The sequence below is a fragment of the Elephas maximus genome, chromosome 4 (assembly GCF_024166365.1).
Source record: "Elephas maximus indicus isolate mEleMax1 chromosome 4, mEleMax1 primary haplotype, whole genome shotgun sequence".
Classification (NCBI taxonomy): domain Eukaryota; kingdom Metazoa; phylum Chordata; class Mammalia; order Proboscidea; family Elephantidae; genus Elephas; species Elephas maximus.
This window is the reverse complement of record NC_064822.1, coordinates 141,673,939-141,697,678: the sequence shown is the minus strand read 5'-3', so window position 1 is coordinate 141,697,678 and position 23,740 is coordinate 141,673,939. Positions and strand designations below refer to the sequence as shown.

The 23,740-nt window shown below is 37.6% G+C and overlaps 1 protein-coding gene and 1 long non-coding RNA gene across 28 annotated transcripts in view; one reads left to right on the top strand and one right to left on the bottom strand.

Moving 5' to 3' along the window:
- The window catches only part of SYT1 (synaptotagmin 1), a 624,978-nt gene that overhangs the window by 108,988 nt on the left and 492,250 nt on the right, over positions 1-23,740 (bottom strand). For all 6 annotated transcript variants that reach the window (XM_049885168.1, XM_049885169.1, XM_049885172.1 and 3 more), the window contains one exon: positions 17,199-17,316. In XM_049885168.1, the coding sequence (XP_049741125.1) occupies positions 17,199-17,316 (118 nt within the window). The remainder of the gene's footprint in view (positions 1-17,198; positions 17,317-23,740) is intronic.
- LOC126076545 (uncharacterized) overlaps positions 1-23,740 on the top strand; it is a 470,040-nt gene that overhangs the window by 195,530 nt on the left and 250,770 nt on the right. For 17 of the 22 annotated variants that reach the window (XR_007517488.1, XR_007517490.1, XR_007517486.1 and 14 more), the window contains 2 exons: positions 2,038-2,244; positions 22,055-22,134. This is a non-coding gene — a long non-coding RNA (uncharacterized LOC126076545). The remainder of the gene's footprint in view (positions 1-2,037; positions 2,245-22,054; positions 22,135-23,740) is intronic. The other 5 variants (XR_007517501.1, XR_007517502.1, XR_007517497.1 and 2 more) reach the window with 2 other exon arrangements.

The window sequence follows — 23,740 nt, the reverse complement described above, 5'->3', positions numbered from 1 at the left end:
TGTTTTACATTTCAGACTAAATCATTTTGAGATTTTAAATGAAAAGTTAGAGAGGCAATGACAAGAACCACCCATACCAATAGCAATCAAACAGACATAAAAAATATCTTTACTCACTTCCCCACCCAAAATGAAGAAGAAAAAAAAAAATTCTGATTGTTTGCAAGTTCTAGTAGCTTCAATAGCTAGTTCCTTTCATAGCATTAAATATGACTGGACTAATTAGAGTTTTTTAGGTTTAAGTGGAAATTATCAGAATGAACACCTATATATGCTATGATAATGTATGGGCAAGTTGATTTAAAACCTCGATTTATAGTATATGATCAGTCTGTCTATATATCTATCCATTTATATTTGGCTTGAGGATAGTATTTTTCTCTTTAGCTATGGACTAAATTTGTATAAAAATTCAATTCTATTGTGTTGAATTATACTGTATGAATATAAAATATACCTTTATTTAAAAATCAAAACAAAACAAAACAGTCCTAATGTTAATATATGTTTGTGAAGAGTTTTTTCATTTGAGGCTCAGGCTAGAATGTACCTCCTGATTTCAGGTTTATATCTGCTTTAGTATGTGAAACTCTGACATCTTCGTCCTTGGAGTTCAGAATATGGATAGTCTTCAGGTTTATAGCTTCACAGAAAATGTTTTCTAAGCGATTGGTTTAACCTTGGGTCAGGCTGGCTAGCTGTTCGTGAGAGGCACAGTTCAACATTACTGACGTGGGCAAATTCAGTAATTAGTTAAAGACCAGATCAAGGCGGCAGAGAGGAAGCATCTCTGCAGTAGGACTAAATAAATACACTAGAATTTTTCCCATTTCTTACTCAGTTTCTTAGTATTTTAACTGAGCTCTTTGTCCTATCAGCAAGTGGAGCAATTCACTTGATTTAGGTGAAGGCTGCAGAGATGCATGATGTCACCAGACTTTTTTTCATTTTTTTAAATGCCAGGATGGGCAGACCCTAAAGGTATGTTTAATTTGGAAAAGGAAGCTTCAGCTAGGGGAAAATAAGCTAAGAAAAAAAGGATTTTTGGCTGCAGGGATGTGGGGGTTTATATGGTACTTCTCTTGTTTTTGGTGTTGATTCTCTTTGTTGCGATTTGATAATTTGTAGTGTTAAGTGAATGTTGGAATCTTGACCACTCAATTATGCACCAACAATGAGCAACCAATGCTGACTCATATTGTAGCCAATTAGGTATTCATTAGCTGGGGCACAATTATTTGGAAAGACAGCGGGGGTTGCTGTGGGACCAGTCCCTGCCATTTCTAGTCCAATTAACATAGCAGCAGCACGGTGCATCTTGTGGTGTTTCATTTTAGAAAAGGAGAGTTTGTCCAGCAACCAGGCATTAACTTGATAATTACGATGAAAAAGGCCCCGTTTTCCTTCTTATTCATATTTGGTGGCCCAATTAGCCCCAACTGTCTTGGAGCTGATATCATAAAAGAAGCACTCAGAAGAGAACTCTTGTATCTTAAGAAACTCAAATAACTTGAGTTTTTTTTTTTTTTAGGGTGGTAGAAATATAATACTGGTCTTATTTCTTACAAAATATACTAGATCTTGTGGTCAAATAGTAACAAAAGAGGGGAGGAGAATTTGTTGGTTAGCTCCAGATATACTGCTAAATTAGTTTAATGAAGGAGCGTTGTTTAAACATGCAAACACATGTGCGCGCGCGCGCACACACACACACACACAAACACAGAGTAATTATATAATCCATAATGGAGCTCATATTCTCCTGGAACCAGGAAATGGTGAGAAAAATAAAGTTGATCAAGAATTATCTTTTGCTAAATTAATAATCAACCCCTGTTTATCAGTTTGCTGTACTGTGGTGGCTTGTATGTTGCTGTGATGCTGTGTATGCCACTGGTATTTTAAATACCAGTAGGGTCACCCACAGTGGACAGGTTTCTTTTGTACATAAGGTCACCATGAGTTAAACACAGCTATCCATATCTATCTCCAACTTAGAGCTTCCATCTAACATTATCTCATTTGTTTTCTCAACAGAGTTGCTGTCATTAATAGCCTCATTTTATAGGTGAACAAACTGAGGATCAGAAAGGTTAAAGACCTCATTCCCAGGTTCTCCAATGCCAGTTGTTACTCTCTTTCTGCTGCACCCTGCTGTCTGTCCCTCAGGAGAAGGTCTGTTTATGGCTGAGTTTCAACCTCACTGGAGGCGAAGAGGGCAAGGACAAATGCTGGCATTTTCAGGTGTGTTTATTATTAGGTGTTGCCCTGTAATAACAGTTAAATAATGCCTTAGGTGTGCCTCTTGGCAAGGTCAGGGCATGTATAAAGCATTTCTATGAAGTTAAATTCCTGTTGGGAGGCTTTTATATTTTAATGAAGTTATTAAAATGAAAGTTCAGACTTGAATAATTCATAAACATTCCCTGCCTCTTTGAAAATCTCTGCCACTGAATTATTTTTTAAGAATTTCAGTGAAGTCCTTATATAAAACTGGAACGTGTCTTTCAGTTACAATTGAAATAGATTTCTAGTTATAGTAAGCTTGAAGCTTCAGTGTAAGATAATGGAGCTCCTAGGCTAGTTTCATTTACAATGTTTTCATTGCATGTGAAAAAAAAAGCAAAAACCAAACCCATTGCCATCGAGTTGATTTTGACTTAGAGTGATCCTATAGGACAGAGTAGACTGACTCATAGAGTTTCCTAGGAGCAGGTGGTGGATTCAAACTGCCAATTTTTTGGTTAGCAGTCTTTTTTTTTTTTTTTTTCAAGCTCTTAACCACCAGGGGTCCTAAGGTGCTGTAACATTCAAGACTGTTTTCTAAATAAACACCTTGAATCAGCATCTTTTAGTATAAGCCTCTCCCAAATGTTTACTTAAATGGATTTATAACCTCTAGACATGGAGAAATTCTCTGAAAAATGCTGATTTTGACTTTCTCGAAAGTTATATATATTGTGACTTTTAGTGACTACCATAGATAGCCTCCATTATGATGATAACAATGCTGCTGGATTGAGTATTTTAATGGATTCAAACTCCTGCAAATATAGGTAATGGAAATTTGAAAATCTATACACTAATAACCTGATTTTTTTCCTTTCTTTTTTTTTTTTTTGTACTGTCTGCAATCAATTCAGGTTCTCTTTTTAAGAAACACATTTTGAGGTTTTGAACTTAGGGTAATTGCATCTTACGTTAAAATCCTTTCTTATTTAGACACATAAAGAAAAAAAAACTGAAAAGTGACACATAAAGAGACTGCATAAATGTAACATTTTATCCTTCAGCAGCAGAAACCAGTGGTGGAAGAAGGAGCAAACAAATTTTGGGAACATTAAGAAAATGGGGGAGATTTCCCCTTTGCTTTTCCTGCTCTTGTTGATAGGTAGGAACTCATCGTATTATAGGGACATCAACACCTCTTCTGTTTATGTGAGACAACGCTTTCTTCCAGTCTATTGCCTTTTAACGACATTTATGATATTTAATATTAATTTGGAAAGAACTGACATCTTTACTGTATTGCTTTCCTATTCAGGAGTATGTTATGCTTCTATTTATCTAGGTCTTGTTTTAAGTCCTTCAGTGAAGCTAAGTAGTTTTCCTTAGAGAGTTATATTAATAAGGGGATTGCTAAATGTATTATGGTATATTCAAACAAAGGAACGCTATGCAGCCAACAGAAATAATGGCTGTCGTGGATTGAATTATGTCCCCCCAAAAATGTGTATATCAGTTTGGCTGGGCCTTGATTCGAAGGCACTGGGTACTGGGTGGGTGATTCTTGATATCACTGTAATTTTCCTTTATGTTGTAAATCATGCCTCTATGATGTTAATGAGGGAGGATGGGTGGCAGTTGTGTTAAGTGAGGCAGGACTCAGTCTACAAGATCAGATTGTGTTTTGAGGCAATCTCTTGAAATATAAATGAGAGAAAGGTGCAGAGAGACAGGAGGACCTCATACCACCAGGAAAATAATGCTGGGAGCAGAGTGAGCCCTTTTGATCCGAGGTCCCTGTGCGGAGAAGCTGTTAGCCAGAGGCAGGGGGAGGACACGTTGGTGAGAAGGCCAAGAGAGAGAAAGCTTTCCCCTGGAGCTGATACCGAGAGTTTGGACTTTTATCCTACTTTACTGTGAGGAAATAAATTTCTCTTTGGAAGCCCTGATGGCGTAGTGGTTAAGTGCTATGGCTGCTAACCAAAAGGTCGGCCGTTTGAATCCACCAGGCGCTCCTTGGAAACTCTATGGGGCAGTTCTACTCTGTCCTATAGGGTCGCTATGAGTCGGAATTGACTTGATGGCAGTGGGTTTTGTTTTTCTGGGTAAAGCCATCCCCTTGTGGTATTTCTGTTATAGCAGCACTAGATGACTAAGACAATGGCAGATCTACAAATTCTATCAAAAAGATTTTTTTATTATGTATAGCCTGTACCCGTTGCCGTCAAGTCGATTCCGACTCATAGCGACCCTACTGCTCCACAAAAAATTGTATGATAATGTGTTTAATATGATCTCATTTTTGTAAAATGCATATATATTCACATACTATATATAATGTATAAGCTTAAAAGAAAATATGGAAGGATATGAAATTTCAAATTGTTTCCTTGGGACTGTTAACTATCTGTGAGGAATGGGAAGGGATTATAGAGGTTAGTATGGGAGTTTAATTTCTTACTTTATATATTAAAATAAGCTATAATAATTTTCACTTTATTTTTTGAGCTTTTCTATAATTTTGAAATAAAAAAACTAGGAAAATATCAAAACATCATGCTATTTGTGAAAGCATTTGTTTTCCTTAACTAATCAGGGTAGAAAAGTCCATAATATTATCCACAAATGACCGCAGTGATATTGGTAGAGAACGGTGTAATCTCACTTTTCCGTATGCATATGCACTGGTTCTGTGAGGCGGCTGTCACTAAGTGTGTCTTAGGCTCTTTTTTTTGTTTATTTCATTAATTACATTGTCATATCATCAGCTGAAATCAGTAGTTTAAAATCTACCAATTTCTTAATTCAATCAACCATGTTACTTTAGTTTTAGGTAAAAGCAGTGTTCCTGATGATCTAAAATAAATGTGCTTGTGGTGTGTTTTTAAGTTAAAATGTAAATTTTTTAAGTAAATAAAAAACTTAAAAATCATTTGTAGAAGAAAAGAATATAGGAAGCCTTCTAGTTTTCCTGGGATCACTGGGAATGATAGACAGCAAAAGTTAGGCCATTAGTAATTCAGATGCAACCAGCTTTTTGGTCTCTTGACTTCCATTTATAGTTAGTCTATAAACCAGTGGGCAACTAAGATGCTGAATCGTTGCCTTATCCGTTCATGCTTGGCAAAAAAGATGTGACCAGCGGATCATCCTCGGTCTTTAATTCTTCCTAAAAAATGTCTTTGACTGCCATTGAGGAATGGCTAAAGTAATTGTGTGTATTTTTGGGTTATTTTCTTTCTTCATCTCTTGGAGATAGTCTGTTTCAATTTTCTACCCCTGAAGTGGTGGAGGAGATAAAGGAAGGAGGAGAAAAATTCTCCTTAAAATGACAGCTGTATCAATGAATCAGTTTCAAAATTTATATTTTCTATTCTTTCTGGCTTTATTTCTCAGACTCTATTTCTATTATAGAGCCCTGGTGGCGCCATAGTTAAGAGCTATGGCTACTAACCAAAGGGTCGGCAGTTCGAATCCATCAGCTCCTCCTTGGAAACCCTAAAGGGCAGTTCTACTGTGTCCTATAGGGTTGCTATGAGTTGGAATGGAGTTGATAGCAATGAGTTTATTTCTATTATAGTAAGATTACAACACCATGACTCCAAAATAATTTGGTTAAGTGGCAAAAAATTTAGGCCAAATCAGTTGGAAGGTGAAGACAAAATAACCAGTTGGTTTGGCAGAATTTTAAAATTCATAACAGGTGGCTTAGGGTATGCTGAGGTTTCTTACCCGAACATACCTGCTGAAGGCTCTGAGAATGCAAACATAAGTAGACACAACCCCTGCCATAAAGTAGCTCATGATATAGCAGGTGGAAACACTATGAAAAAGAGGGAATGAGTGATAACATTTATAACCAAAATTAAGCATAAGGGATTGAAGGACCAAATACAAACAGTATATCCTTTTGGAAGTGATTACAATAAAGTACAATTTTTTTAAAAAGATTATTTTTTATGCTTCTATTTCTTTGGCCATTATTGCAATGTTTGCAACTCAGTAGTATTTTCTGTTTTTGTTACCTAATTGTTTTAAAACAAACAAACAAAAAAACCGAGCCCATAGGATAGCCTATAGCTATCCTATAGGACAGAGTAGAGCTTCCCCATAGGATTTCCAAGGAGTGACTGGTAGATTCAAAATGATGACCTTTCTGGTTAGCAGCCAAGCTCTTAAACACTGTACCACCAGGGCTCCATCCTAACTGTTAAAGGTGTTACTGACAAGAATTTTGTGGCTTCATAAAAAGGAAGAGAAGAATGACAGACTTTTGCTATGTATTTCTAATAGTTTTTATTTTTAAAAAATGCTCTTTACTAAAAATGGTAGTAAGATCTCTTTTGCCAGATTCCCACTCAATATAATTTTAAAAACAGCTGTATTTTGATGGTTTAATCCTGCCAACCCAGTTACCTATTACAAATTCTAACTTCTCTGTTTTCCTTCTGTTTTTATACTGAATGGAAAGTTATTGTTGTAGTTGTTGTCAAGTTGATTCCGACTCACGGTAAGAGGAGGAGGAGATGGAAACTGCCTACTCAAGGGTGCGGATGTAGTCATTTGGGATTGGATTAGTGGGATATGCAGCTGTGGGGTCTGTTTCTTATGCTTGCCCATGGGACATAGTATGACAACATATACATGCCCAGGCATGATAACACGGAGTAAAGGTTTAAAGGGTTCCCCTCAAAACAGACATATATAGTCATCTCAGCCTTTTATTTCAATCCCTTCCACCTCTTAGCGCAATAAACTTCATAAGCTTACCACCCAAATGTGAAGTAGCAAAGAAAAATTGACAGTTTTTGAGTAGAAACGAGCCTTTGGGATCATCCTGAATGGCACTTCCTTTATCTGTTCTCTTTCAAACATCAAGGCCACTTCCTAATTCTAGTATTGTGGGATGTGGTAAACAGGTAGGTATTACTTTTGCTATACCTTTCATGATTTTCAGACTTTAATCATATCCCTGCTTGCCTTCCTTTTCTAGACTACAAAGTCCCAATCTCCTTTTCTAGACTACAAAGTCCCAATCATTTTAACCTGCCCTTACGCACAGCCCCTTCGTCCCTCTATTGGAGCTGCCTCTTCTGGCAGTTTGTAATCTAACACCGCCAAATCTTTCCTGAGGTAAAAGATCAAAACTGTATGCACTCCACATGTGAATAAGCTTTAGTGTTGGACAAACCCCTCCCCGCCCCCCAAAAAATCCTTTGCTCTCGAGTCAATTCCGACTCATAGCGACTCTATAGGAGAGAATAGAACTGTCCCATAGGGTTTGCGAGGTACAGCTGATGGATTCAAACTTCAACCTTTGGGTTAGCGGCCGTGCTGTTAACCCCTGCACCACCAGGGCTCTTGGACAAAAGTAGAGCATTTTTTTTCCTTGTATTTATAAAATCTTCCATTTAACACCAAGCCTTTTTGGATGTAGCAGCACCTTGGTGAGTATCTTCAATAGATGGTTCCACATGACTTTTTTCCTGGTTTATAATTGACTCCATTATTCTATATTCTAATTTGGGCTATTTTTTTTTTTCTTTCAACATGTTATTTCTAAGCTTGCATGCAATGAAGCTCTTCTGGCACCTTTTTGGCTTACCAAACCTAGCAAGGCCTTTTCATTTATTCTCTAAGATTTGCTTTTCTGTGGCAGGAAACATTTATGTCACCTTCAAAATTGGGAGTTTCAAGGTGACTAGTGAAAATTTCTTAGCACAGACTTCTTTGGAACTCATTATTTCCACTTCCCCATCTGTGGATTTCTCTTGTTAACATTTTTCAGCCCAGCTCTATTTTCCTTCTAGAGTTGTCTATTGAAATTCCAATTTTTTCAAGTTTAATATTGAAATATGTACTTTTGACCCACAGAGTTCCATAGTAATTAAAAGAATTGTATGCTGTTGTTGATTCTGACTCATGGCAGCTCCCTGTGTGTCAGAGTAGAGCTGTGCTCCATAGGATTTTCACTGGCTGCTTTTCAGAAGTAGATCATTAAGCCTTTCTTCCAAGGTGCTGCTGGGTAACTTTGAACCTTCAACCTTTTAGTCAACAAAAGTAGCTGAGAGTGTTAACCATTTACACCACCCAGGGACTGGTGGTTCAATGGTAGGATTCCTGCCTCCCATGTAGGAGGCTCAGAAATCCTGGTGGCGTAACAGTTAAGAATTTGGCTACTAACCGAAAGGTCAGCAGTTTGAATCCACCAAGCACTCCTTGGAAACCCTACGGGACAGTTCTACTCTGTCCTGTCGGGTTACTATGAGTAGGAATCATCTTGAAGGCAATGGGTAATGCAGGAGACTCACATTTTATCCCAGCCAACGCACCTCATGAGCAACCACCATCTACCTGTCAGTGGTGGCTTGCGTGTTGCTATAATGCTGAACAAGCTTCAACAGAGCTTCTAGGTAAGACGGACTAGGAAGGAAGGCCTGACAATCTAGTATGAAAATCAATCAATGAAAACCCTGTGGATCACAATGGAACATTGTCCAATCCACAACTGATCATGGGGATGGTGGAGGAAAGGGCAGCATTTCCTTCTGTTACACATGGGGTTGCCATGAGTTGGGTCTACTCAAAGGCAGCTGTCTACAACAACAACAAGCTTTTGTACTATGGCATCATACTGCAGGCTCTGACCCCTCTAATAATTTCACACACTCTCCCAGGTGATGAAATTTAGTAGGTGAAGTTTTTCTTTAGTCTCTCTGTACTACCTAACAGGCTATCAAGTCACCTAGACTTCAACTTTCTTCCATAATGTTCTGAAAATATCCCTTCCCCTCTACCATGATACAGCTAAAACAAACCTCTTCTTTCATGCAGAAGGAGTCATTAAAATAACATACCAGTATGTACCAGAAAGATAAACTGAGAAGGCCCTTTTTTAGCAGGGAAATAATTAACATTTGGTGTCTGGTCTTACAACTCATCGATCCTCTCTTTGCTACCTAAATAACTAATTACAGAATCAACCAATTAATTTATATTAGTGGCTTCCATGATAGAATTTTAGTGTAGGTATAGAAGATATTTGGAATCAGGTAGACTTTTTGTCATCTTTCAAACTGTAACATGTAGTTAGCTACCTTGTCTCTGGGTTGAACCTGGTGAGAGAAGATAAGGACTTAGGAGTCATGTTTTATTTATGGAGTGTGTAGACAGATTGTTTGGGATGACATCTTGCTCTGCCAGTTACTAATTCTGTGACCTTAGAGAAGTTATTTATCTGTCTATGACCTATTTCATCAATAAAATAATATTAAAAATAGTAGCTACCTCACAGGGATGTATGGATTATATCGGTTAACATATATAAAGTATTTAGAATGGTTTCTGGCACATATTGTGCTGTGCCAGTGTCTGCTGTTATTATTACTTGTATACCCAAGGACTGGCATGGTGTCTGACACACAGTGGGTATTCAAATGATGTTTGTTGAACGATTGGCTAAAGGACCTACTTAGGAGTTTTTGTGCGAACTGTTATGAACTAACACAATTTTCAGCCCATCACTCATATCTCTTGGTTTCAGATCTGGCCCTGCACCCCACATCTACTCTTTTCATTTCCTTAAAACCAGGCACAACATTTCCATCCATTCTATGGAATTGTAAATGTACCTGCATCTCAACTTGCATTGGACTTGGTTGTACCTCATTTTAACATAAGAACTCAATTTCCAGGATGATACCCTTTCAAGATTTGTCATTTCTTTTTTAGATCAATTTGTTCACATCTTGGGGATTGAGATTAGTTGATCAATATTGTAATTAAGCATTTTTGAAGTGTCCCAGAATTAATTTTATATTGTAACATTCAAGCCTAAAATTATGATGAAGCCTCCTGACATCACAGCCAACTTATTATGCACATTCCTGTCCCATTAACTCAATAAGATGCCAGTTTATTTGCATATTATTGCTTGACCCTGATATCATGGCCAATTAATTTGCATATCCCTATCTAATTGGCTCAAATAAGTTTTTGCCACTTTATATATTGGCCAAGCTCCCAGACTAGTGGCTTTTAGTACAAATCAATTGAGTTTGGAATGGTTCTCTTTGTCATGCTTTCAGCAGCAGTGGAGGGACAAACAAGGATATTAGGAGAAGATTCCCAAATGTATGAAGGACCTATGTATTGCTTCTATCTTCTCTTTCAGTGCAAGAGACTGAAGGAAAAAGAGAAGAGTGCAGACATGTGGGTATTTTTCAGGAAAGAGGGTACTGCAGTGATAAAAGAAATAGAACTTATTTGAGAAAAGGGTGCATTTTACATCACTGACACAAATATTCTAGCCTGGAACATGGGCTGTAGTGAGCGTCAGCTAAAATGATAATGTAGTATTTATGCCTCTAAAGCTGTGGTTTTCAAATTTAAGATGCATAAGAATAACATAGGGTGTGGGCTTGTTTAAAATGCAGTTTCCAGTTTTTGACTGCTAGATATTCAGTCATAGGCTGGTCTGAGGTAGTCTTTGAAATCTGAAATTTTAATGTGTACCCTAGGTGATTCTGATGTAGGCAGGCAAAATATCACAGCTAGATAAACGTTACCTGAAGGAATGAGCAGCCTCTGCTGAGTGAAGGTTTCTGTGTGGAATATTGTGGTAACCTGAGGCTGGGTGAGTTGCTCTTTCCTAGATGACCTCAAAAACTTAAATCTGTCTGTATTCACCAAATTATATTTCTAGGGCAATAAAAAAGTAACTGGAGAATAGATAAAACCATGATGAATTTTTAAAATTGCATTTTATAGAAGGGAGGGAATGCATATGTGTGGGGTGAAGCTGGGTAAAAACCTTACTAGTCTTGTTTTCAGTGGCTAATTCATACACTGACACTCTGACATACACCGATGGTGTGACTCTTTACCACTATGAGTCCCCTTTATTCCTCCCCCATCATTTCCCTCAAGTAGTTGCTGCCACTTGTCAATTTCATTGCCTTATTCTTTGGGAGACTTAATTGCTTTGGGGGATGTAATGGTTAAGATGGTGTTGACTTGGCTGGGCCATGATTCTCAGTGTTTTGGCAGCTCTATAATGCTGTGATCACTTTCTTGTTGAAATTTGATATGTGATCACTTCCATGATGGAATCTGCTGAGTGGTACCAATGGGGGTGGGGCCTGTGGTGGCTCACCTCCCCCTCAGCCATTAGCCTTCCACTGCTTACTTCCTTCCTGCTCACCTGGCAAAGGTTGTTGGCTTGTTCTGGATCCACCAGCTGTCTCTTGTCTGACCTCTGGTTCTTGGGACTTGAGCTAGCAGCTTACCTGTCCGTCTTGGGATTTGCTGATGTGCACGGCCTGTGAGCAAGAGTCCTGCTCTCTGACCTGCCTATCTTGGGTTCACCAGCCCCTGGAGCTAAGTGACTTAGGAGAAACCTTGTGGTCTTGCCTACCAACCTTGGGGATTCCCTCACTGTCAGAACCTGTGAGAGGGACCCTTTCTCTCCAACCTGCTCATCTTGGGTTCACCAGCTTCTGCAGCTCCATGAATTGGGAAAGAACTCTATCCTGACCCAAGGACTTGGGATGTTCCAACCCCTACAGTGGTGTGAGCTGTTTCCTTAATATAAATCTCTATATATTTATATGCATTACTGGTTTTGCTTCTCTAGAGAACCCAGCCTAAGACAATTGGTACCAGGAGACCTCTCCTACAGTCCCACCCTGTTGGTTTTCACAGTATAGATGCCATAGTGAAATAAGAGGACTGGGGATGGCACTGATAGAGCATATTTGATGAGACTACCTGATCTCACCTCATAGTCACCTCTATAGCTCCTTGATGTTCAGGAGGTTGCTGAAAGAGATAAATATGACTTCAATCCTTTCTATATGTTTTCCCAGCACCCTCTTGTTGCCATGCTTAGTGTGCTGTCATTCTTTCACAATTTAGGTGAATATAAATCACATTAACAGGGCAGGGCTGCAAACTTTTTACCCATCTGTTTGCCATGATTCCCAGCAGCAAAACACAGAAAAATCTCAAAAGGGACTATGTGCTCATTTCCAGGAAAGAAGGAAATGGAACAGGTCTGAGACTGCATAATATTTTACGCTAGGACAGGCAGAAGAGAAGTCTGCCAGAAGCCACAAGTCAGGCAAGGAAGTCAATTTATGGTGCTGTGAAGAAAGCAAGGGTCAGGGAATTATTTGGCTGGGAGTAGTTGTACAGGTTAACATACTCAGCTGCTAACTGAAAGGTTAGAGGTTACAGTTCACCCAGTGGTGTCTTGGGAGAAAGGTCTGGCAATCTACTTCAGAAGAACTAGCCACTGAAAACCGTGTGGTACAGTTCTACTCTGACACACATAGGGTCTCTATGAGTCAGAATGGACTTGAAAGTAACTGATATTCACAGGGATTTATACAGATGGAAATTTCTCCAGTTTCCATGAATGCCTCCCTTTCCAATAATCCTCGAAACCTCCATTTCTAGCCTTACAAACTCTCATGACCTTATCTTGGTGTTTCAGCTCCAGGTAGGAGAGTCATCTTTAGGAGGTTAGAACTGAGAAATCCTCCTCCTATCTCAAAGATGATGAGTGTGGGGAAGATTGAATGGTGTATTGAACATGTTCTGCATTGGGAATCAGGAGACCTGGGCTTCAGTCTTAGCAATACCACCTACGAATCAAATGACTTTGAATGGCAGTAATGATAAAAGCAACTGCAAGTATTGAATGTCTATACGATGTGCCAGATGTGGAGCAAAATGCTTTATGTATATTATCTAATGTCTCTTAAGGGTCAATGTCATCACTGGTGAAATGAGAATATTACCTTCAGAAACTACCTGATAAGACTATGATCACACGAAAAGGCCAAGTTACAAAAGGGTTTGTAAATTGGAAAGCATTCTATAACTATGTGATAATGTGACTTTTAAGAGTTAAAAATAATTTTCAGTTTTAAGGTGAAAATATAATTTCTACCTAATAGATTAAATTTAAAAGCTTATAATTACTTCCATTTTGCTGATTTATAAGCTGTATTGAGAAGCCTCAAGTAGGGATAAGAAGTTCAATTAGAAGCAAGTTGTCTGATTACTCTCTGACTCTGGAGTTTTGCACAGGTAAAAATTTTGACATGGAAAATTGTTAGTTTCCTTTGTGGTTACCTTCATATTTACCTCTGTTTTTCTAAGTTTCAACCAATCTTTTCTTTCTTTATATTGCCTTGACTTCCTCTCCATATGAAAGATCTATGACTACATTATTTAGTCCCTCTTTTTTTATTTTAATGCTGTCATGTTTTACATATCGACATCTGTTTCCCTATTTTTAGTGTTGCACAGGTATAAATTTGAGCATGAAAACTATGTAATATATCTCAAAACTGCAAGATGTACAACCTCACACCCTCAGGAATCTTCATCTCTCCCAGGACCTTTACTTCCTTATTTTGTCTTATTCTTATCTTGTGTTATTAATTATTGGGTCTTATAAAACATGAGACTAATGAAATCATATTGCCTGAATTGAACAGAGCCAATCCCAACAAACAGGCAGATGAACTTTTTTTTTCCACTGAATCAATTAATTGATTAAACTGTCCATAGGTGGTTTCACATTTTTGTATATCTAGCCTAAGATTTGATAAATTTCCTAATAGAAATAACAATAATATTTACTGAGTCCTTAGGTGTGCCAGACCCTGTGCTCTTATTTAATTTTTAAAATAACTTTATCAAGGTTGTTGTTGTTAGGTGCCATTGAGTCAGTTCCGACGCATAGCGACCCTATGCACAACCGTTGTTATGCTTGAGCCCATTGTTGCAGCCACCATGTCAATCCAGGTTATTACTCCCACTTTATAGATAATGCAGCTGAGTCTTAGAAAAGCGAAATAACCCGTCTAAGGTCAAACAGTTAGTTAATGGCAGAATGGGATCTAAACCCTAACAAAGCCGTTTACTTTTGTTCCAATTAACTGACCATTACCAACAAATTTAATTTGCATTTGAATTACCTGGAATAATCTTGTTACATAATTTTGATCTCCTTGGGCATTGGTCAACTTGCTTTGAGACAGACCATCCAAGTGCTTAAAGTTATTTTGATGGTAAGTAGGTTAAACAATTTGAAATGCAAGACTTATTTTTTCATGTCATAGCTTCTTTGTAAATAATTAATTATTCATTCAGCAGCTACATTCACTGCTACCAGTCAGCAAGGGCATTGTGGAAGATATAAATACATAACATAGTCTAGTGAGAGAGACAGTGATGTTTGAGAGTGTAAACAAACTGCTACTGGCTTTTTAAAAAAGTAAAGAATTATTTTATTGGAATGAATCAGAACAGGCCTTATGGAGTCCGTCCACCTAAAACTCTGTTTCTCCCAGACACCTCATGGCTTACTTCCTCACATCTTCCAGGTTTTTGCAGAAATGTCATCTATCCATGAGGCCTTCCCTGACCTCACATATAAAATTGTACTCCCCTACCATACTCTGTCCTGCTTCCAAGTTTTACTTTCTCCATAGAATTTATCACCACTTGACATACTGTATGTTTTCTTATTTATTGGTTTTGTCTGTTTCCCCCCATTAGAATGTAAGCTCCACGAGGGCAAAGTCTTTTGGCTCTTTTGTCCGTTGATGGAAACCTAATGCTAAGAAAAATGCCTGAAACCAAGTAGGGACATAATACATATTTGTTGAATGGATAGAGGAAATAATACTTAAGCTGTGCTTGAAGAATGAAGAAGGCTTACTGGGCATTGTTGAAAGGAAGGAAATTCCAGGTGGAGGAAATGACCTAAGTAAAGAATGAAGATTGCAAGGTGCATAGTGTATTTGAAATGTTTTTTTTTTTTTGATATGGTGGGACAGAGCCTGAAAGAATATAACAGACCTGAGTAATTATGACTTAATTCCACATGCAACAGTGAGCCCTTAAAGTTAGGACTCTTTAAAGATAATTAATCTTTAAATATTCTTATTAAATTTAGTATTTAATAATTAAACTTAATTAAAAAACTAAAATCCTTCCAGGTCATTCAAATGCAAGGGTGGTCCCAGGTTGTGTGTGTCCTAAAGCCAATATGATTTTTTGAGCTCTCTTAAAAAAAATAACACAAAATTATCAGTAGTAAATTAGATATGACTTCTGGCTTTTCCCCTTTCATGTCACAATTTGAGTTAGTTAGAGCAGTGAATGGTAGGAGTCATCCAGAAGCCTGCCCTTCACTGAGATGGCCAGCAATAACCTAACTATGCACAGGCATGACTATAAGCCATAACAAATATATCCTGCTAAGCCCAAATTCCCTCAGCCAGATCCCAAAGATGCTTTCAGCCTCTCTGATGCCACTGAACAAGAAGGGATAGATGCTGGGGAAATCAGAGTGGAAAGAGACAATGAATGGTGAGTAACAAATTGTGCTTAAAGTATCTTTCTATGACCATGGACATTCATTTCTAGGACCTTGGGAGTTTCCTAGAATGAGAAGCCCAGAAGTTTTATTGGCTTCATGGTAAATCTTCTTCTAGAACTCTGGAGAATGGTATAGGATGAGTTGTGAGGAAGAACAAAGGAGTACTAGGTACGGGGTAATGAGGGGATGGTTACCATGGGAATATGGGATGAATCATGTGAAAGAGGATGCAAAGGAACCATGTAATAATGCTTGACTTTGAACCAAAGGACAGGGAAAGGTTAAAGGTGTCTAGAGTCGTTGCTTCGGTATACCAAAACCAAACAAAACCCACTGCCGTCGAGGTGATTCCGGTGATGATGCTTCAGTATACTAAGTAGTAATTGAGAGTGAACAGTTATTGCAGTTTAATATGCTTTGGCATTTTTATCACATATAGACACGTTAGATACTGTTTACATTTTTAGATGCAATCACTCGTTCCTTTAAATTTTCTGTCTTATGCTATTCAACAATGAAAGCAGTAAGTTATTAAATAGGGTCTTAGTGATATGAAAGAATTAATGAAGCTTCCCTAGGTGACTTATTTATAAAGAGAAAAAATCTTAGGAACTAGGAGAATGTGGTTGACAGATCAGTGATCCAGTAAATGGAAATTCAGCCTTAACAGTTCTTTAGCTGTTTAGTTTTAGAATATAAAATCACCATGCTGCATTAGGGTAATCTTTTGAAGTTGGCAATACTTTTATGAGAAAAAGCATTGAGTAACCAGTAATGTTCATTTGAATTCCACAGCTACAAACAATGACTATAGTCTATTTATAATGACCTTGGGATATTTCAAGAAAATTCCTCACACTTTAATGATTTGCTGGAAATTAGCAATATAATTGATTTAATCACATAGAGAAGGAAAAAAAAATTATGTTCAGCTGTGGAAGTGACAAGTCCTTGAGTTGACTTTGTTTTTGAGCAGAAGTATACTTTACTTACCATGTTTTACTAAAGTTCGGTTATATACGAGTTTCTATGCAAAAGCCTCCCCATCCTCCCCCATAAATTGTAGCAAATAAATGCATTACCATGAGGATTCACAGTCAAAGAGAGACTTAATTGTTCATATATACTTGAAATGCTGACTCCTTAATAAAATGGTATTGTAAAAAGCTGCTAGGCTTTCATATACCTAATAAGTTTTAGATAAAACACTATTTTTTACATCATGATGAATTTTGACCATAAACAACAACAAACCCCTCAAACCAAAGCTCAGAAAAATTACTGCCTTTCAAAGGAGAAACAAAAATTGTCAGCTTTCAATGCCACAAAGCTGAGAATGGATACTTTGGTTATGAAGCAGGAAAACAGGTTTTATCTTATGTGTCAATACCAATAGATTAAGGGTAATTTCCTGGAGTGCTGTGTTGGGATGAGCTCTGAGGCTGCTTGCAGGCTCCATCGGAAAGAGAACTGTGATCAATAAGGAGTGGGAAGTCACAGTAGATGTGCTGTGCTTTTGGTATCCATGATGAATGGCATTAAAAAAAAAAATCAATAAACATCACGGACTTACCAGATAAGCCACCCACATCCATCTTCTTCAGGTTCTTTGCCTCCAGAATGACAACAGTCAGTTTACCAGCAGTAGGTACATAGCGAAGGGAGAAGCAGATATCACCCAATTTCTCTTGCTATAAAAACCAATAAGAAAGTATTAATGAATTTTAAAATAAAGGTGAATATAGTTTGTACATCCAAAACCCATAGCTGTCAAGTTGATTCCAACTTATAGCAACCCTGTAGGACAGAGCATAACGGCCCCATAGGGTTTCCAAGGAGTGGCAAGTGGATTCAAACTGCCAACCCTTTGGTCATCAGCTGAGCTCTTAACCGGTGTGCCATCAGGGCACCATTTTGTGCATATATATTGCAAATTCCTCAGGAGAAGAATTATGACCATTAGTCGTTGAGAACTCTTAGTTCCATTGGTCACAGTGGTCTTTCATTCACCAAGATATCATCAAAAGTGGCTGTAATTATGGTAAAATGAGTTACTTTATGTGGCCTTTTGGCTTGGTTCTTTGGAAAAACAGTTTGAAAGATTTTTCCCCTAAGCTCTCAGGAGTTACCTTTGTCCTAGTTTTCTACCCCAAAGGGTTTGTTACTTTTATTCAGGTTGACTGACATTTCCTGGGCAAGCTGTAAACAACTTGGTTTGATATTTTCATTTGGTTCTGGGCTGCAGCCTGCCCTGTGATTGGTATGCACCTTGTAGGGATTTTTTCAATAGACTATGCAAACGAGGTAAGTTGTAGCCTACTATGCAAATGAAATGTCTGTGGCCTACAGAGAGGGGATTGGTCCGCTCATGACCCTAGTGGGAGTGCTATGCCTCGAAATTGACAAAGAGTTTGTATATTTAAACAGCCAGCCCCAAAGAAGTATTTGAGACAGAAAGAAGCAGGAAGAGAAGCACCAGGAAGAAGTAGAAGGAAGAGAGAAGAGAGGAGAGAGAAGAAGCTGAGAGAGAGAGGAGGAGAGTAACCTCCTAAAAGAGCTGTAACACAGGTCAAGGGCTGTAACACTGAAGACAGTCATTGGCCTGGAAGAGGCCCAACAGCAGAGTCAGCTGCAATAGATGGCAGGGCCAAGAGGAGCCTGCCCTCGGGCTGAGAGGAGGCCTGCAGAGTTGAAAGGAGCTGAAGAAGTGAGACTTTGTCTACATGCTTCCTCATCCTGATCCCAAGTTGTAGCCTGTAGATCTGAATCCCAAGTTTTATCCTGTTGCTTCCTTAATAAACCACTTAACTATAAGTATGGTCTGTGAGTTCTGTGTGGACATTGCAACAGATTACTGAACTCAGCAGAGAAGTAGAGAGTGTCTTGGGAGGTACGGCTGGTGTCAGAATTGGCAAAAAGGTTGAAGAGTGAAGTCTGACCTCCACCTCATAGGAATCAGCCTTGTGCTGATCTTGATTTGCATTATCCTCTCTGAAGTTAGACAGGTTCTGATGCTACTATTACTACTACTACCCTTTTACAGTAATCCACTTCAGTTTTTTAAAAAGTCCATCTATATTTTTTATGCTTACTGAAATAAACCTATAATTCAGTAGTATAGGAAATGAGATCAAGTTGACTTTGGTAGAGACTTTGTACTCTAAATAGCACTGCAAAGCTATTTGCAAAATTTCACAACTTTATGGAATAGCTTTTAAGAGAGCCCAACACTTGTTTTAAAAGTAGAATTAACCTACCTAAATTTTTGTGTTTTTACCTTTCATATAAGATTATACCTAGTTCTTTATATTGAGATTCTTAGAGAAAAAGACTTGTGTCTGTGTTCCATTAAATTGTATTTATTGATGATAAATTCTCTGAATTTCTAATAGCTGAAATGTAACAAAGTATTTTTGCGTGATTGATAATTTTAGCTTTATTCATTTCAGGTGAGATCTAACTTTCTTTTCCCCTTATTTTAAAAGTTATAGAGATCTGAGAGCAGGTTAGAAAATAGAATCACATAGTAATATAAGGCAAAGCATCACCTACCCCTGATGCCATTTCATTGGTGTCATATTTTAGGCTCAAAGAACGTTCACCAATCCTGTACACTGGCATTTTTGAGCAACTGATTGAGAGTTTAAAATGATGATGATACATAGAACTTTTTAGCCTTTTTCAGAATGTACTCATATCACTTCTACTACCTTGAGTCTTATTTTCTAGGATTACTAATGAAGCATCACACTATTGTTCAACACAGGTAGAATTTACTTATATAAACATGAGAGAAAGAAGGGTATCATGTGGTTCACCGTACCCCCCTCAGATAGTGGAGACTGTAGTCTGCTTTCTAATGGGGAATTGTTTATTCTCTGGCAAATTAGTGTTCATTTCTTAGTGTCTTCCCCCCCCACAATGCGAATTCTGATTTCGAAAGAAGGCAATGTTTATGTCAGATGTCAGCAGATTTCTACACATTCCTTCCTTAACGTAAGGATGAGGTGCAGCAGGCCATCTCCTCTTATTATGACTGTATTTTATCTATAATTTGATGTACATGCTAAATCAGCCAGAGTCTCCAACTGTGGAAATTACTGCCAGGGTATAGTTTAACAATGTAAAAAAATGTAATTAATTTTGGGGGGCAGTTGTTACATGCATTTTTCAAAAAGTAAAGGATATCTGCCTGTTCTCTGATTTATCTATATGCGGGAATCTGTAAATTCAACTTCCCAAAGAACCAGCTTTTGGTTTTGTTGATTTTCTCTATCGATTTCCTGTTTTAATTTTCATTGATTTTTGTGTTGTTATCTTATTTTTTCTGCTTACTTTGGATTTAATTTACTCTCTTTTTTTCTAGTTTCCTAAATTTGAAGCTTAGATAATTGATTTTAGATCTTTCTTCTTTACTGATACATGCATCCAATACTATAAGTTTCCCTCTAAACACTGCTTTTGCTGCATCCCACAAATTTTAATATGTTGTATTTTCATTTCCATTTAGTTCAAGGTGTTTCTTAATTTTTCTTGAGATTTCTTACTTTGACTCATTTTTTCTTTAGAAGTGTGTTATTTGTTCTCTAAATTATTATAAGATTTTCCAGCTATCTTTCTACTATTGATTTCTAGATTAATTCCATTGTGATCTGAGAGCATACTTTGACTTCTGTTGAAATTGCTTATTTGTGTTTTATGGCCTGAATATGTCTATCTTGGTGAAAGTTCCATGTGATCTTGAGAAGAATGTAAATTCTGCTGTTGTTGGATGAAAAAAAATTATCAGTCTTCTACAAATGTCAATTAGATAGAGTTGACTGATGGTGAATATATTCAATATGCATGTGTGTGTGGGTATTTGCAGAAAATGGTGCCTCTTTCTGGTTCAGTAATGCTTCTGTTGGAAACATCAGCACATCTGTTTATAGCTCCAATTCTTTCATTTCTTGAATTCCCATAGCATCTTATCTATGTATCTCTTATGTCACTAAGGCACTCCCCCCCCTTTTTAAATCATATTGTATTCATGCCTTAATTCTCTGACAAGATTGTAAACTCCTTGAAGACAGGATCCTTGCCTGGCTTATCACTCTCCATACATTTTCCATACTAAATAAACGGACATTTTAGATAACACCCCCATTTTGAACTATCTAGGTTGTAGCTCCCTCATATTAGTGTAAATAATAGGGAGTTACTTGTAATGTGCCAAATTCATCTGACTGCCTACTCACCCCTAGAAATTAATTTACACATCAGGAGAATTCAGTGGAATAAATTACTTTTCACAGTCTCTGAAAATACAAAATGGGAGGCACTATCACAGAAATTAATACAAAGTTTTTGTTCTTTGCTAAGGACAAATTCATCTGAACTTTAGGAGACAAGAGAAATGTAAATGAACAAAGTTGCTGTTCAAAAATGCTCATTAGGAGGAGGGTTCTTTTTGTAAGATTCTGTCTGTTCTTCACAATAGCTTCCCTGGGGAGCTCACTGTGTTGCAAAATCAGGTTGCACTAACCAGTCTAATTAGGCATTTCAGATGTGACCGATCCCTGTTAAATGGCACCTCTCCTTATAGACCATAATCTAATCCCACAATTAATTTAGGGGCATCTCAATTGCTTAAACAAAGAAATGCCACAACCAGTCTTTCTTCTGTATCATTTTATTGTTTAATCTTATGATATCTAGGGAATTTTTTTGAGATTTTTATATCCTATTTAGTTTTACAAGAGAGCACTTAAGGGTTTAAAAAAACCTTACCTTCAGTAGGAAAAAAATGTGAAGGAACCTGTAATTTTAACTATGGCCTGGGAGGGGGCGAGTGGTGGAAAGTAAATGTTTGCCATAAAAAAATCAAAACGGATCTTTTGAGATAAAGAGAAATATGCAAAAGTGCTTATTTTTACACTCTTTAAAGAGCTACATTTAACTCATTAATTTGGGAACTTAAACACATAAAATTTCATTTGCTCATAAAATTATCATATTTGATATGCTAAATCAAATCAAATATATATTCACATTTATTAATTGTTTTTATTTTTTAATGTTTTAAACTTATTACTTCTGAATCTACAAGCTATACGGAAGCTACTCACTGTTTTATACTAGAATTCATATACTTTATGGCATTAAGCAGATAAAGAAAAACTCATTGTCTAAGAAAAGGCAGTGAAAATATCAAATTACATGAACCTTTGTCTTTTTTTTTTTTTGTCTTATTAGCTACATTTTCTGAGTTGTAACTATCTGAGGTATAAGTACATGCCTTTTTAATGCTTGAAAAATCAGCCTTAATAATTTTCTAGAACAGAGTTTGAAAATTGAGGCAACTTTCTCCTCTTACATGCGAATTTTATGTCACTAATTGATTTGGGGTATTTCCAAACATGATTGCCATGTGGTTTTCATACGTTGCAGATGATGTGGGAATCTGAGGTTTATGCAAAGCAAGAGGAGCCAGACTATGTATCAGGAGACAACGCTCTTGCCACCTGCAGGTAGGACGTGTGTGGCAGAATTCCTGACTGCCATCCCCTGAAGATGCATACTGTCTGTCCCTAGAGTCCAAAATAGACCTCGTTCTAGCGTGTGAAGGTTTTAATATGTCTCTTTTCATACACATAGAATGCCTGGCATGATCTGATAGTTTTACATGGACAGTTTCACATCAAACTCTTATTTCATTGTTTTTAAATGTCACTTAGAGAGAATGAAGGTTGGATAGCAATATACAAACATTTGATTTTAAAGATTTGATTTATCACTCAAAAATTCTAGAATCCAAGATTCTCTAATTTTTTAAAAAAGTTTTTCTTTGGTGAGGGTATCATAATGAGGAGCAAAAACGGTTCTTAGAAAATTTACCGAAAGACAAAAAGAAGATACCCAAATCTGTATCTCTGATCATTACTGCTCCTTAGCAGTCCCGAGTAGTCTTGTGAAGTAGGTACTGTGATGTCTATTTTACAAATAAAGACACTGAGACTCAGAGGTATACTGAGACTCAGTATACTCTGTTTTAAAGTGTAAATTTGATCATGGGACATTCCTACTCAAAACCCTCAAATGTTTTTCTGTTTTACTTAGGATAATCTGGGTTCCTTACACTAAAAGGTCTTATATGATCTGACATGCCTTACCTCAACTCCTCCAGTATCCCCATGATCTCATAATGTTCCTTGCTCTTTCTAAAACATATCAAGCACACTTCCACTTCAGGGCCTTTACATTTTCTATTCTCCTTCCTGGAATACTCTTTTCCCAGATACTACCAGGATTGTTCCATGAGTTTATTCATCTATCTGCTCATATGTCACTTCTTTAGAGAGCTTTTCTACAGCCAGGCAATCTAAAAAAGCCCCATCCACTCTTAAACACATACACTGCCTATCCGTTTACTCTACTTCCTTTTTTCCTAGCATCATTACCTGACACTCTATTATGTTTATTTAAGTTTCCCTCATCAGAATATCAGCTCTATGAGGCAACAGGCTTGTTTTACTCACTTCTATGTCCCCAGCATGAGAATAGTGCCTGACACAGAACAGGGCTCCTTAGATGCTTGTTGAAGGAATAAATGCAGGTTTCCTACACTCTAATATAGTCAGGTTGATCTCGGTATACATTATTATTGTCACAAGTCAAATTTCTTGGGAAGAGGTTTGTAAGCAGAAAGCTTATTGGGGAATGCCCTTGGGATCAACACCTGTGTGGGAGTGAGGAAAGCAGGATTGAGCAGATGGAGAAGTTGGGCTGTGATGCAGTCACTTCAAATGGCTCAGCTGATTCTATGGGGAGCTCTGGAGCTAGGGTAGCTCTTCAGAGATGTGCTGATACTGGGTAACAGGGATGAGATTTTATACTCCTATATCCAGCAATCGTTGGATGTGGGCTTCCCTTGCACCCTTGGGACAGGGTCTCTTCAGCTGAGGGTGACGCTGAAAAGGAGGAACTCGGTTATAAGCTGTCAGTCATTGACATTCCTGGCAGCCAGAGGGATACATGCCTTGACCACGAAGATGGGTAAAGATTGGTGGTTCATCACAACACTTACTACATCTCAATGAGCTATATTCCTTCTTATCACCAGAGCTTTGCTTGGGT